General features: G+C 52.3%; 3 protein-coding genes and 1 non-coding gene across 4 annotated transcripts; 2 read left to right on the top strand and 2 right to left on the bottom strand.

The window, feature by feature from the left end:
• Nucleotides 1-918: 918 nt before the first annotated feature.
• On the bottom strand, nt 919-2,358 carry TYS1 (tyrosine--tRNA ligase TYS1; the record flags this gene model as incomplete). Its single annotated transcript, XM_083194371.1, has 5 exons — nt 919-1,197; nt 1,254-1,495; nt 1,551-1,617; nt 1,674-2,170; nt 2,238-2,358. The coding sequence occupies 5 exons, from the start codon at nt 2,356-2,358 to the stop codon at nt 919-921; spliced, it is 1,206 nt and encodes a 401-aa protein (XP_083049284.1).
• Nucleotides 2,359-5,126: 2,768 nt separating this feature from the next.
• On the top strand, nt 5,127-5,223 carry ACO1O0_004939. The gene has a single exon. It is a non-coding gene; the product is annotated as a tRNA-Leu (tRNA).
• A 1,371-nt stretch (nt 5,224-6,594) lies between these two features.
• ACO1O0_004938 (D-alanyl-D-alanine carboxypeptidase/D-alanyl-D-alanine-endopeptidase) lies at nt 6,595-8,013 on the top strand (the record flags this gene model as incomplete). Its single annotated transcript, XM_083194370.1, has 1 exon — nt 6,595-8,013. The coding sequence occupies one exon, from the start codon at nt 6,595-6,597 to the stop codon at nt 8,011-8,013; it is 1,419 nt and encodes a 472-aa protein (XP_083049283.1).
• Nucleotides 8,014-13,096: 5,083 nt separating this feature from the next.
• On the bottom strand, nt 13,097-13,426 carry ACO1O0_004937 (uncharacterized protein; the record flags this gene model as incomplete). The annotated part of the gene is made up of 2 exons (XM_083194369.1): nt 13,097-13,239; nt 13,312-13,426. The coding sequence occupies 2 exons, from the start codon at nt 13,424-13,426 to the stop codon at nt 13,097-13,099; spliced, it is 258 nt and encodes an 85-aa protein (XP_083049282.1).
• Between the last annotated feature and the right edge of the window lie 10 nt (nt 13,427-13,436).

Genomic DNA, 13,436 nt, shown 5'->3' with positions numbered 1-13,436 from the left:
CCGGTATTTGAAGTTGGGGTCCCATTCTTTAACATATCTAGATCAACAGCCGTGGAGGGCGTCACGTCCCATTCTAGGATCCAGTAGCGCACCCCTGCGCGCGTTTCACAAACCAGGGAGTTGGGGGCCGGCGCAGGATCATGGGTGGGCAATTTGTTGGGTGACTGGACCTAGTAGCGCACCCCTCCGACCGTTTCAAGAACCATTGGGTTCGCGACCAGCGCAGAATCTTCGGTGGGCAACTGTTTGGGCGACGGGGACTTCACCCGGAAGCCGATCGCGTCCGCCTGTGCCATACATGCCTCGTTGGCATCCCGGAGCGTGGTGTAGATGCCGAGTATTTTAGTGCTGTGGTGGTGTAACCCACACTGGAGGACATAGACTCTCTGACGCTCGCTCATCTTAGCTGTAAGGGGGAATCTCGGTTTACGTGAGCGGACGGACTTTTGATGGGTGGGTTGCGTCGGCGGGCGGAAGTTCTCTTAAAGATGAATTGAATAGTACCGAAGTGTGGCTGTTAAGTTGAGCTGCGAATTTCAGTGTTTGTTGATGTTGTAGAACCAGTGCTGCGTACCATACCTACTGGTAGTGCAGTGATGTCATCTTATCTTTCTACCTAGGGTATCGCGAGTCCCTCCTACCCCCCAACAAAGCGGAAGGAAGGCCCACTCGATTATGGAATCACCTCCAGCCTCCCAAGTTTCATCTCTGTGATAAAAACAAATAGTTATCAAACGTCAGGAGTCAATACAACGGTATCGAGTCATGATAAAACATACGGCTATGAATTTGTACCCGTTGGATATGGTCTATGGTCCAATTTGACATGCTACGCTACATGAGCTCTAACTCTCCGTATCTTTTTATACCAAACTCCGGTTTTATAGACGTCTACCCTCAGGCCACCCCCTCGTTCCTTCACCTGATCGGCACCTCTGACGTCGCCGCCTGCACTCCGTCTACTGCCTTGGGCCCGTCGGGCTGGGCATTTTCTTGCTGGGGCTTGTTCTTGGCACCAGGGTGCATGCTGCCCTTGTCCTTCTTCTCCTTCTTCTTCTTCTGCGGGGGCGGGGGCGGCGGGTAAGCCTTCTCGGTAATCTCCTGCCACGCCTTGGACGCCTGGAATTCGGCCTGGATGGGCGCCAGGATCTCGTTGAGGCCCTTGGCGACGGCGGGCTTGATAAGTTGCGGCGTCAACTAAATGTGGTGTAAGCTCAAGTAATTCCCCCGTAGTTTCGTTATTGGTCGCTTACCACTTCGTTCTTGTAGTCCTCGTGCAGCTTGGCGACGTCGGTGTAGACGAGGGGCTCGAGGCCGTCGCGCTCGCGGTCGACAACAAACTCGCGCTTGCCCGTCTTCAGCTGCGAGACGGGGAGCAGGACGTACTCGACCAGGGCCAGAAGACCGTTGCCCTCGACCTCCTTGGGCGCGGCATACGCCTTGCGAACCTTCTTCACGACCAGGTCGGCGGGGTCAAGAAGATCAATCTTGCTGTCTGTGTTGTTATGTTAGTATTTCCTAGTGTCGTTCGGCAGGGTATCGGTACGCACTCTCGTCGCTTGAGCTCATCTTGCTGCCCTGAAGACCCGGAATCATGGCGTTGATGATATGTGCGCGCTGAGAAAATTGTCAGCCCAATTCCTCACAGAATAACCACATGGGAGCAAACCCACCTGCTTGTATCCCAGCTTCGGTAGCCACTCGGTGGCTGCGACAAAGAGTTTCCGCTGGTCCATGCCACCCAGCTGGGCGTCGACGTCGAGGTACTGCTCGTCGAGGACCTGCAGCGCCGGGTAGAGCAGACCGCTCAGCGGGGCATTGTCGGACTGCTTGACAATCTCGGCGCCCGCGCGCTTGGCGTCGTGCTCGGAGATGACGGAGCAGAGCTTGTAGAGGTCCATAACGTATTCGGGGGACTTTTGGTAGGAGCTGCCCAGGACGACGCGCAGGCGCTCCACCGAGACGCCCATGGCCTTGAGCAGGGAGGTGATGGCAAAGCGGTAGTACTCGGCGCGGTTCTCGACGAGCTCGATCGGGGCCTTGAGGTTGTCGAGGAAGCCGTGGATGTCGGCGAGAAGGATGGTGACTTCGCAGCCGGCGGCCAGCAGCTGGGCGATCTTGATGGCGGGGACGAGGTAGCCGGCATGGGGGCGGCCGGTCGTGGCGGTACCTGCGAGACGTCGCGTGTGGTCAGCATGGTGTTCTACTGGGCTCTTCTGGGTGTCTGTGTCGCGTACCCCAGTAGACCTTGGGATTACGGCCCTCGTTGAGGATCTTCTCGATGATCTCGGGGTTGAGAAACTCGGCGAGGTTCTCGCGGATGAGGGCGAGCCTCTCCTCGGGTTTTGTGGTCGTCATGGTCGCTCTGGGAGTGAATGGCAAAGGATATGAAGGATGGGAAATTTTGACCCGAGTGACCGGCGATTTAGGCGTTGGGAACTTGAGGATTGGGTTCGAGGTCAGGGACTTGAATCGAGGTTGACTCAGACTCTCGAGCGCGAACAAACCCCACCAAACATCCCACCATCACCAAGCGGGTGGCTGACCCCGCCGGGAACGGAAGTTAGTGCTTCCGCTGTGTCTCTGTGGCCGCCATAACAACTGCTACGTATCCGTACATTTTTCCCCCTCCGAGTCATGGAGGCTTCTTCCCAAACCACACGGTTTAACGTTCAATGTTATTCCCGTTGCTGTTCCTTTTCCACTCAAAAGCCACTCAGTGTCATTGAGCGATTCTCTGTATCAGTGACAATTGTATCCAGACAAACGTCCAGTTATACATAGCACTCTGCCGCCAACTTCCTGACTTTCTCCCTATTAGAGTCCAAGTTGGCCCACCAAACACGGTTGGTCAGGGACAGAACAGATGACAGAGTCGCATCCACTTGGATGCCACTCCCTCGTGATCTTCGGTCTGACTGTCGCGGCCTGCAGTGGGTTCTAGGCTCTACGTAGCCTAGGTGTCTACTAAATCTCAAGACCTGGCGCGATTGCACACGACTATTATGCTGAGACACAGGTTGGAGTATGGGCCCGCGCAATGAGAGGTTCATCGTGGTCTATGGGCAGAGAGTTGAGCAGCCTGTGCCGTGGTGACTGGCCCGACTGGGTTCGGATGGTCTGACGATGGCGGTGTCAGCGTGGGTGAGAGGCAATACGTACAGCACTGCGTGCCGTAAGCTTAACGCATTGAAACGATAATTACTTATACTAGGTATTGCACCTGCTCACGGGCATTGCCGTAGTATTATTTATATCTTGACAAGGAAGGTAATGTCGAATGGGCTCGGAACTGGGTGGGACACAGGGGGGCCTCGGCCGGGAGCATGCGCCCAGGGACCGAATCCACCCTCCTCTCCATTCGGTTCCGAGAAAAGCTGGAGCTGCTGAATTGCGTAGGCGAGACATGTGGTCCCGATCCGGATCGGGCCACGCCAAGTTCAAGACATTCTGGGGCAACTAGAGGAATGGCGGCACGCATTAGTCCAATACCTCAGAGCCATCTATGAGACTGTCCAAGCTGGCGTGGAAAAAAAAAACAAGCGGCTTGGTCTGGCTAGTGATGCGGAAGGGGTGCTGACTACATCCATGATTCGTAAGACCATTAGGGCCTCACCTGAGGAAGTGCGGCGCAGGGTCCTTGGCTCAAAGGAGTCTCGGTCTCGGTCTCTCGGAGCCCACAAAGACCCGGTCACGGTTCACTATTTTAAAGAGACATTCGATCAGAAAACCAGCCAGCAAGCCGTAATACGTAATAGTGTGCATTCTTCTGCTTCGACTTTGGGCTGCCAACAGCTATTGTCTCATTGCGTTTGGAAGATAAAACGCCCATCGCTAGGTGTGATTGAGCTGTCAGGCACGCTGGTGTGGTGCTTTGCATGGAAGGGATATTCATTGGCCTCCACACAAGGATCCCGGAAGGCGGCAACGTTCCAGACACACCCAAACAATGAGCGAAGGGCCGACACAGCCACGCTCTGGACGGATGCGACCAGTAGCCTTTAAAGGGGACCGGCCACCCACTCGTGACTCGTGTGCATCTCCCACAGTAGTGACGCCCAACACACTCTCGTTAATAACAAACACACACGACTGAAGCTCCGGTTAAAACCATCCAGTTCTCGACTTCGCCGACCGCCAAGATGCGCATCGCCAAGATCTCGCTCATCGCCGCCATCATCGGCCTCGCTGGTGCCTCCCCCGTTCCTGAGCCCAAGGGCAAGGATGGCCCCAACGGATGCACCCAGACGCCGAAGCCGTGCTCCTTCGACCAGCGCTGCCTCTTCAGAGATGGCGTGATGAGCTGCATCCCCCGCAAGGAGATTTAAGAAGATGGAAGCCTATGGAACCCGTTGAACGATCAGCTCCACTTGGTGGACTTTTTTTTCGCCCATTCCTTAGACGGCGTTTTGATGTCGGGGAAGAGGAGCACTCGGATGACAAGATGACTTGGGATTGAACGTGGGTACGTGGAATGGAATCGTGGAGCTTGCTTAGCAACTCTGGAAACCGAAGATATGGGTGAGGTGAGGGGATAATACCATGCTCGATTGGAGCGTCAGCGACGGCGAATTGAGTCAGAGGCCATGATGGGCCGCACAGAACATGTACTACATCCCGTCATTTTACATCTCCTATGTAATGGAACATGCCAGCGCTATTGGTTTTTGATTGCTTCAAGGCGTCACCGTTCTACACGACGAGATCGCCCAAGGCGGGACCCAGCACTTAGCTGGCGGGTATTAGTACCAGCTACAGATTGGTATACCCAGTCCCCATGGCTTGATACGTCACTGTGGAAATTCTCAAGATCCATGTCGCCTTTCTCTCTGCTGGATCGTGGAAAACGATGCAAATGGCCAGAGGACTGGAGAAAAACCCTTATGGAAGAGGCCTTAGACTCCCAAGCCAGCCGGGCGACACGCATGGACTGTGCCATATTTCGCGGTACCATGACGATTTTAGATATATCGAGTACAAGACAATATATCCCATCTACCAACTGATCTGCGTTAGAAGCCTGTCGATAACAGGAAGAGTTTGCTGGCCGGTGCGATGCATAATTTTTGAAGGTGCTACCCTCATAATGCAAAATCCCTCAGCTACTGACATCCAATTGGTTCAATGGTGAGATGGCCGAGTTGGTTATGGCGTCAGGTTAAGGTTACCTTAATTCATTTCCTGGTGGAGCAATCCTCCTGGGTTCGAGTCCCAGTCTCATCATTTCTTTTTTTTGTCTTTTTTTTCATTCTCTGGTTTGTTTTGCCCCTCACTTACTTTTGGCATTGTGAGCCACTTGGTTGCTCAGCGCACCTGTCGCTTCGCTGCTTCTCATCAACAGTCGGAGGTACTGGCGGGCACACCACAGAAGAATGGGCAAGAGTATACATACATGTACGGTGCCAGTGTCTTCTGGCCCTGGCCGAGTCATTAAGCGACGCGTAGGCTCAACAGCGTTTAGACGGCGTTGTCCGGAACGGCCCCGGAACGCTCACCGGCCCCACGCCCCGGCCACGCAGCTGGCGCCACTGTCCACTTGCCATTTTGGACATGAAACTCGGTGCGGGTCATCGGGTCGCTCCCAACTTAGGATAAGATGGTTGTGTTTTTTATGGAAATTCTGTACGGTGAACCTCTACATGGGTTGTTTTTTAAGTCTGGGACTCTCCAGAGTTATAAACGCAGCCGGTGACTGTCAGTGTGTTGCACGATCCAGAAGTTGCGAGTCTGTGAGGTCGGTCCTCTACTAGACATTTTTCTTGCCCGTTACTTCACACGGGAGAGATCTATGAAGAGAAAGGCTGGCCCGTCCATTGATCTCTAAATCCCTACGGATAATTTTGTACGGCTCTATATGTTGCTGTGCTGCGGCCCGACTTGGTCTTTGTGTGTCAATGCCTTCCTTCTTGGGCGGCCCATCTAGACTAAAATTCCCCATAATCGGGCTTCTAACCCTCCGTCTTATGCTCTCCGAGGACGCTTCCGACACCCTGGAAAGAAACTAGCAGGCTCATGACGTCGCTAAAGATGTTTTAAGCCTGGCACTATCTTGGCGTATCCTCATGCTTGGATTAATTTGCCGCAATTCGACTTGCAATGACGGCGTGTGCAGAGGGCCTCTTCACTGCAGTAATTGAAGGGTCGATTGGAACGGAAATAAGAATGGTGACAGGGCCCAACTAACGTATGGAATGATAATTGGCCCAAGGTTAAATCTGTTATTATAGATGGGTTGTACCAGATCTAGATACGATCGTGCGTCGAATATGCAAGGAACAACGCATGGGTTTCTTTCACGTTTCGAAATAAGGAACACTAGTAAAGTCCGTCACAACTACTACTAGCCACGAGGCATAATGACTGCAATGGAAATTCGCAAGGCATACAGGTGAAGATGTCGATGCCGATCTTGGCTTCTTCAGGGGTCTGGGGCCCCGATTTGGTGGAGCCTCTCCATAGATAAAATTACGAGGCATCGCGACCTGCAGGATGGGAGACTAGACCAGCACGTACAAAATACGACCAAAGTTCCCATCGTGAACATGCTAGTGTACTCTTCCTTTTCCTACGTTCCTTAATTTTTGAAATAAAAAAATGTTGTACCGAGGGATCGTGGCCGTGTTGTTGGCCGCCGCGCAAGGCGTTACCGCCTCGTTCGAGACGGAGGTCCAGAAGATCCTCCAGCGCCCGGCCTTTGAGAATGCCACCATCGGTATTGAAGTCCGTCGCCTCAAGACGGGCGAGACCGTCTTCTCCAGCGATGCCTACCGCTCCCTCGTGCCCGCCTCGAACCAGAAGCTGCTCACCTCGGCCCTCGCGCTGCGCACTCTGGGTGCCGACTTCCGATATAACACCACGGTCCTGGCGACGGCGAAGCCGGACAATGACGGGACCCTGGACGGGGATATCTGGCTCCGTGGATCTGGCGATCCATCACTGACATCGGCAAGGCTGGCGGATCTGGCCCAGGAGATCGCCGACTCGGGCGTCAAGAAGATCACGGGCAAGGTCTATGGCGACGGCACCCGCTTTGACGGCAAGCGACTTGGCACGGGATGGGCCTGGGACGACGAGCCTTACTACTACTCTGCGCAGGTCCACGGCCTGAACTGCGATGGTAACCTCGTCAACGTCACCGTCTCCCCTGGAAAGGCCGCTGGCCATGTCGCAAAGGTGCAGATCAACGACCGAGACGCATCTAAGGAGGACTATGTTACGGTGCAGTCCGTCGCCATGACAGGCAGCGACGAAGGTATCAGCCTCGACCGTGAGCGCGGCACCAACACCATCCTTATCAGCGGGAGCATCCCCGCCGGCAGCGATCCCGTGACGAACACAATCACCATCGAGCAGCCCTCTGCATACGCTGCGTCGCGCTTCGCACTGGCCCTCAAGGCCGCTGGCGTAAAAGTGCGCACCGAGCCCACCAGGCCCAGGAAGACCCCCGACGGCGTCACCAAGCTGGCCGTGTCAACCTCTCAGCCGCTCGCGGATCTGCTGAAGTTCTTCATGAAGCCAAGTGACAATATGTATGGCGAGGCGCTCATCAAGACGGTCGGGTACACACAGAACCCGGATCAGGCGGGGAGCGTTGACTCGGCGGTTGCGGCGGCACAGGCTTTCTTCGACGATGCTGGTATCGACTATAGCGGCGTGTACACAGTGGATGGATCCGGGCTGTCGGCCATGAACACGGTGACGGCGACGTTCCTCTGCAGTCTACTGACCTACATCCACGATTCGTTTTCCAAGTCGGATAAGGCCATTTACATGACGGCACTTCCCATCGGTGGTGTCGACGGTACGTTGGCGAGTCGGTTCGTGGGGACGCCGCTGGAAGGTAATATCAAGGCCAAGACGGGGTCACTGTCGGGTGTTTCGTCTCTCTCGGGCTATGTTAGGGCTAAGAACAATGAGCTTTATGCCCTTTCTATTTTGATGAACCACGTGTTGGACACAACAGAGGCGAGGGGCGGGCAGGATGACATTGCCATGGCGTTGTATTCTATTTAGAGTAGACTATAATTAGATAATATGCGTATACTCTTATGTACCTACACCACTGAACAGAGCTCCAGCCACCATACACATGTAGAGTATACATGTGCTGCCTTTGCCGCTTCGAAGCTAGCCAGATGGAAGATTTGTACACAAGTACAAATCTGAGATATCCCTCAACAACCATGGGCTCAAAGATCTTCATATAGCCCGAAGTATATAAATAGCATCGCTGCTGCCTAATAAAGACGGGGTTGGCAGCTCGGCGTTTTTGATCTCGCCATACTCTATCTAGACCATGCTATCAGAGGGCCATTCTTGAAATCGACAGCCATGAAGAGCCTCGAGGTTCCCCGCAACTTGCATAGCCATCATTAATGTCTTTAATAAAGTAATCGTCTCAACTGTCTCGCAAACCCCTGTCATCGTAACGACCTAGACGACATCGGCGTCTCTACATACAGGTCAAACCAATGGGAGAATCTCTTCGACAATGAGCCTCGTCCCCCCAGTATCTGATACCCGGTACTGGGGCAGTATGCACATCTGATGGGGTCATCCCAAGCTGCGTATGACGACTAGCCACTCTGCCTAGCGACAGACTTATTATTTACAACATCTCACTGAAATAGACTATCATTGATCTTCCACTTCTCCCGTGCCAGAAACTTTCTTCATTATAATAGACACGTTTACTAATTGACATGGGGGCCAAGTCTCTAGGTAGGCGCAGACTCTATTCTCTAATCTATAGCTAAATTGATAGATGAATTCGGAGATGGGTGGTGGTTCGAGCCAAGCGAATTTTGTAAGGAGCCCTCAGGATCAGTAAAACACGGCTTCTGGGTATAGGGCACCTGACTGGCGGAAGAAAAAGAAGAGTTCATTGCGAGTATTTTTCAAATCTCTCCTAATCGGCCTGGAAAATCGAAAGTCTCTCGGCATTTGCGCCTTTATAGATGAGCATCTTGACGATACCTCTATGCCCCAATTTTGCCGCCGATAAGAGCGGGGTACAGGACACTCGACCTGTTGATTCACTAGTATTCTCATACTCAAGACAGCCCTCGGCCTCGATGTTCGCCCCTTTATCGAGGAGTAAGTGTACAACAACTTCATGCCCTCTTGACGCTGCTATGAAGAGGGGTGTACCGGACACAAAATGTTTTGTATGACTGGTGGTTTGAACATAACTCTTCCCCTGGCCCTCGATATTTGCTCCTTTGCCGAGGAGTAGAAGCACAAGATCTTCTTTTCCATTCGAAGCTGCCTCAAAGAGAGGTCGAGAAATATGCCTATCACTGCCTTCAATGTTTGCATTTCTATCGAGGAGTAGGCGCACCATAGCTTCATTTTCTCGGGACGCTGCCCCTGTAAGCGCCCCGAAGGGTTTAGAGTTACTGTCGATATTCGCGCCTCTATCGAGGAGTAGCTGCACAATAGTTTCGTGGCCATTTTTAGCTGCTTCTCCGAGCGGTGCATAAATGCATCCACTAAGATCACACTCGATATTCGCGCCTCTTTCGAGGAGTAGCCGCACAATAGCTTCGTGGCCACTGCTAGCTGCTCTTTCGAGCGGTGCATAAACAGTATTATTAGGATTGCCTTCGATATTCGCGCCTCTATCGAGGAGTAGCCGCACAATAGCTTCGTGGCCACTGCTAGCTGCTTTTTCGAGCGGTGCACAAACAGTATTATTAGGATTGCCTTCGATATTCGCGCCTCCATCGAGGAGGAGCCGAATAATAGATTCATAACCATTGTATGCCGCCGCGACGAGCGGTGTGAAAATAGCTTTGCTGCTGCCTTCGACATTCGCACCTTTTTCGAGAAGTAGGCGAACGATAGCTTCATCCCTGTTCGATACTGCTATCGAGAGCGGCGTATCAGAACAATCAAGGTCATCAAAGCCTTCAATACTAGCACCAGTATCGAGCAGCCGTTCAATGATATCGTAGTAGCCTGACCTCGTAGCTTCCATCAGGAGTTTGTCTCTTATTGCTTGCGCTGAGTCCGCTGAGAGACCTTTCGCCAGGCGGCTGCCGACTTCCATGTGGCCTGAAGAAATGGCGTAGGATATCGGAGTCGCTTTAATGCTATCCTCAGAGTCGATGCGAGCACCTGCTGCTAAAAGTAGTTCGACGGTCGCTAGATGGCCATTCCATGCAGCGTAAGACAGCGGTGTCCGGCCCCGTCTATCCTTTGTGTCGATAAGGATATCTTTATTAATCAGTCGCCTGAAGCGGTCAATCAGATAACGAGTCGTTGTCTGGCCAATTAACAGCCCAACAACCCTATCAAAACCCTGCTCCGAAGCCCATGAGAGTGCCGAACGGTCGTAAGTGCCGTCTTTGGAATAAATGCCGACACGACCTTGTTTGAGTATCTTCTCTAGGAGAGGATCAAGTCCTAAATATGACGCAATCATAAGGGTCGTAAAGCCTGGTGGGAATTCCGTATTTGTGCTCCTCCAATGGATTGAAAACCATGTCCGACACCGCTCAGAGTTCGAGTCACACAATTTCAAAAGCTTCTCTGTGAAGGCTCCCTTTATAGTTCCTGATTGTCGAAAGTGAGTGGCCCAATGTAGAGCAGAATAGTCCAAGAAGACGCGCCCCGAAACTTCGCTGCTTCCATCAGCAACGGATTTCTGAAAATCAGCTAGAAGCAGAAACTGAACGCAAATCTGGCAAAGAATTTCATGAGACTTCGGTAGATATAACGACGACTCCCATCTGTTCATCGAACTCTTGTCTTTTCGACCTTTGTCATGGTCTTTTTTGACTAAAAATTCTCTTGCTGTCTGGTGGAGCAGATAAATCTTGGACTCGACGATGGTGACAAAGAGTCCACAGAGGTCCATCAGGTAGTCTTTGAAGCGGTCCCCGGGCATCAGTTTCAAGTCTTGGCAGGACAGAGGAGATTCTTTAATCGCCATCGCCACCTCCATTTCTTTCAAGGACAGTGGCCGCTCCGCCCCAACAACAATATGCAACAGCGTTTTGGCCTCGGCGGGACGAGGACTTCTAGCAAGAATTTTCTCGTACGCTTGATTTACCGTCTGAGGGAGGTTGGAAATGGCCTGGACTATGCGGAGTTTGCTGATCTTCATATCCTCTTGAATCAAGTCCAACGTGAGCTTTGCCCAGAGATACGTCCGGTTTGGCATTTGTCGTATTCCTTTTAAAAGGACTTGCTCCTCATCTGGGAGAAGACGTAAGAGCTTTTTCAAGTCCCTTACTCGCGTCTCTATATAGATGTCGATCTCCCGGGCAATCTTCTCAAGTTCAGCATCGCTTTCACCACTCAGGTGAATCACAGGTATCAATGGAAGATCACGCGGCTGGAGCCCTTGTTTGATCTTCGGGTAGGGTCGACAGGTGATGATAAACTTGAGGCAGGACTCATTCCTGGTTTCATAGAATTTGCAAAGCGCATGAAAGAGCTTCGACCGACCTGGTTCGTCGCATTCGTCAACTGCGTCAAGAACGCAGACAATCTCGCCAGCATCGCTATCTTGCGAGGCTAAGAGCAGGATCTCCCAGAGATTGTCAAAAGACTTGGAGATTTGAGTTTTGTTGTCTTCGAAGCGCTTGCATATTTCTTCGGAGAGAAGATTTCTTTTGCTGGAAAAGAGTTGGTGAAGAATGCAGCAAAGCGCGGTGCTAGCACTCTTTTGATCCTCAAAGTCATCTTTGAAGAAAAAGTAGCAAGTTGTTCTGGATCCAGCTGTCCAAAGCGCTTGATCGGCAAGGTACTTTGCGAGAACTGACTTGCCGCAACCAGGATTCGCTGATACCCAGAGCATACTTGACGTTTCGCTTTGATGCCACTGATCGAAGAGCTCATGCTTTACAAACCACTGGCATGTCCCTGCGATTGCTTCTGGATTTCTGTTCTTTCTTTCAAGATATGGTAGGACCGAGAGGGTCTGCATAATGCTTTTCCTGTCAGGTTCATGATCACTTGGTTGCATGGATGCTGGCAGCTTCGGAGCTATATCCTGCCATTAGCCATGGTTTATGAGATCCGTACAATATGTTACGTACATTCTCTCGCCTCATCAATCAGCGGCACAAGATTTGCCCTCACGATCTCGTATTCATCTTGAATCCTGCTTCCAAATTTGACAAGTCCTCTGTGGTTTGTGTTGAGCGAATGATTGTTCTCCCTGGCCTGCACCGTTATGCCGACGCTGGTCGCTGACTTCTCCGTGACAAGCATCTCCATGGGTCCAGTCATTTGGAGGGCTCCACCTGGGCCGAACTAGCATTATTGATCGTATGATTAGCGCCTCTGTGGTTTCTTAGCGGACAGGACAGGACTCTACCTCAACTGTGCGGCTCAATTGGCGCTCGAAGAAGGAAATGACCTCGTACCGGCCCTCGCAACACCTCGCGAAGTCATCTGAAATTCTTTTCAGGAACGGCGAAGGCTCATCATGTTTATCAACCACCAGATCAGCGATGAGTTTGCTGTTTGGCTGGCCTTGAACAATGGTGTTCAATTGTTCTTGGCGCAAACCGAGATTAGGCACGCCGAAGAAAACAAGCCCATGGCAGGCGTTGCGCAGGAACGAGTATTTCTTCACAGAAGGCTTGTTATGGGCGTGAATGAGCGCCTGGCCAATGTGAGGGATGTTAATGACGCTGGTTCGGTTGTAACGGGAGCAAACTAGGGTGTGGGTATTCCTACCTCCTTGATAAGTAAACCGCCCAGGCTATGTCCGATGAAAACTAGAGGGCGCGTTTGTGTCTGATACTATGTCAGTCTATGCGATTGACGAGCGGGAGATGTCATTCCCACACACATGGCCCTGGCGAAAAGCACAAATGAGCTCGAGCATCCGCTGTCCCAAGTCCACAATTGAATCTTTGGAGATGCTGTCGACCAAAGTGGAACTGTACCCGTAGAGTAAGACACGGATGCCGCCTACGTCGCGGGGCAGATAGTCTCGCAGCCAAACATCACTATCCTCAGGCGACCTCCAAGAACCCAGCGCGTGACTATTGAGGCCAGAGACAGCAATCACACTGCGATAAGAATGAGCATTGAACAGGCGCCTCTTTTAGCACTGGGAAGGGGGATGCGGGCAGACTCACTCAACATTTGCGCCTGACGGGTCCTCATAGACTGGCGTGATGCCATAGAAGTCTAGATCGAACTTGTACGGGTAATCGAGACTGGTTTGGCGCAGACGCTTGATCAGATCAACCTTGCTGACGCTTGCATGGAACGTCACTGTTGCGCAGGAGGACATGCGGTCCCGCCGCACAAGGCTGTGCAGTCTGAGTGTGACTTTGTCACGCAGACCCGAGTCGCTGCTGATGATGGATTCGAGGTTGACTTTGAGCTGCTCCCTCGTGGTGTCGATTGGGACCTCGAGGATCCGCAGAGTGAGCGGCTTGTTAGGCCGCTGTTCTGCCATGCTTAGTTCG

The sequence above is a fragment of the Amphichorda felina genome, assembly GCF_050947745.1.
Source record: "Amphichorda felina strain 45539 chromosome Unknown scaffold_5, whole genome shotgun sequence".
NCBI classification, from domain to species: Eukaryota; Fungi; Ascomycota; class Sordariomycetes; order Hypocreales; family Bionectriaceae; genus Amphichorda; species Amphichorda felina.
The sequence above is the reverse complement of the archived record's forward strand: the minus strand, read 5'-3'. Positions and strand labels throughout refer to the sequence as shown.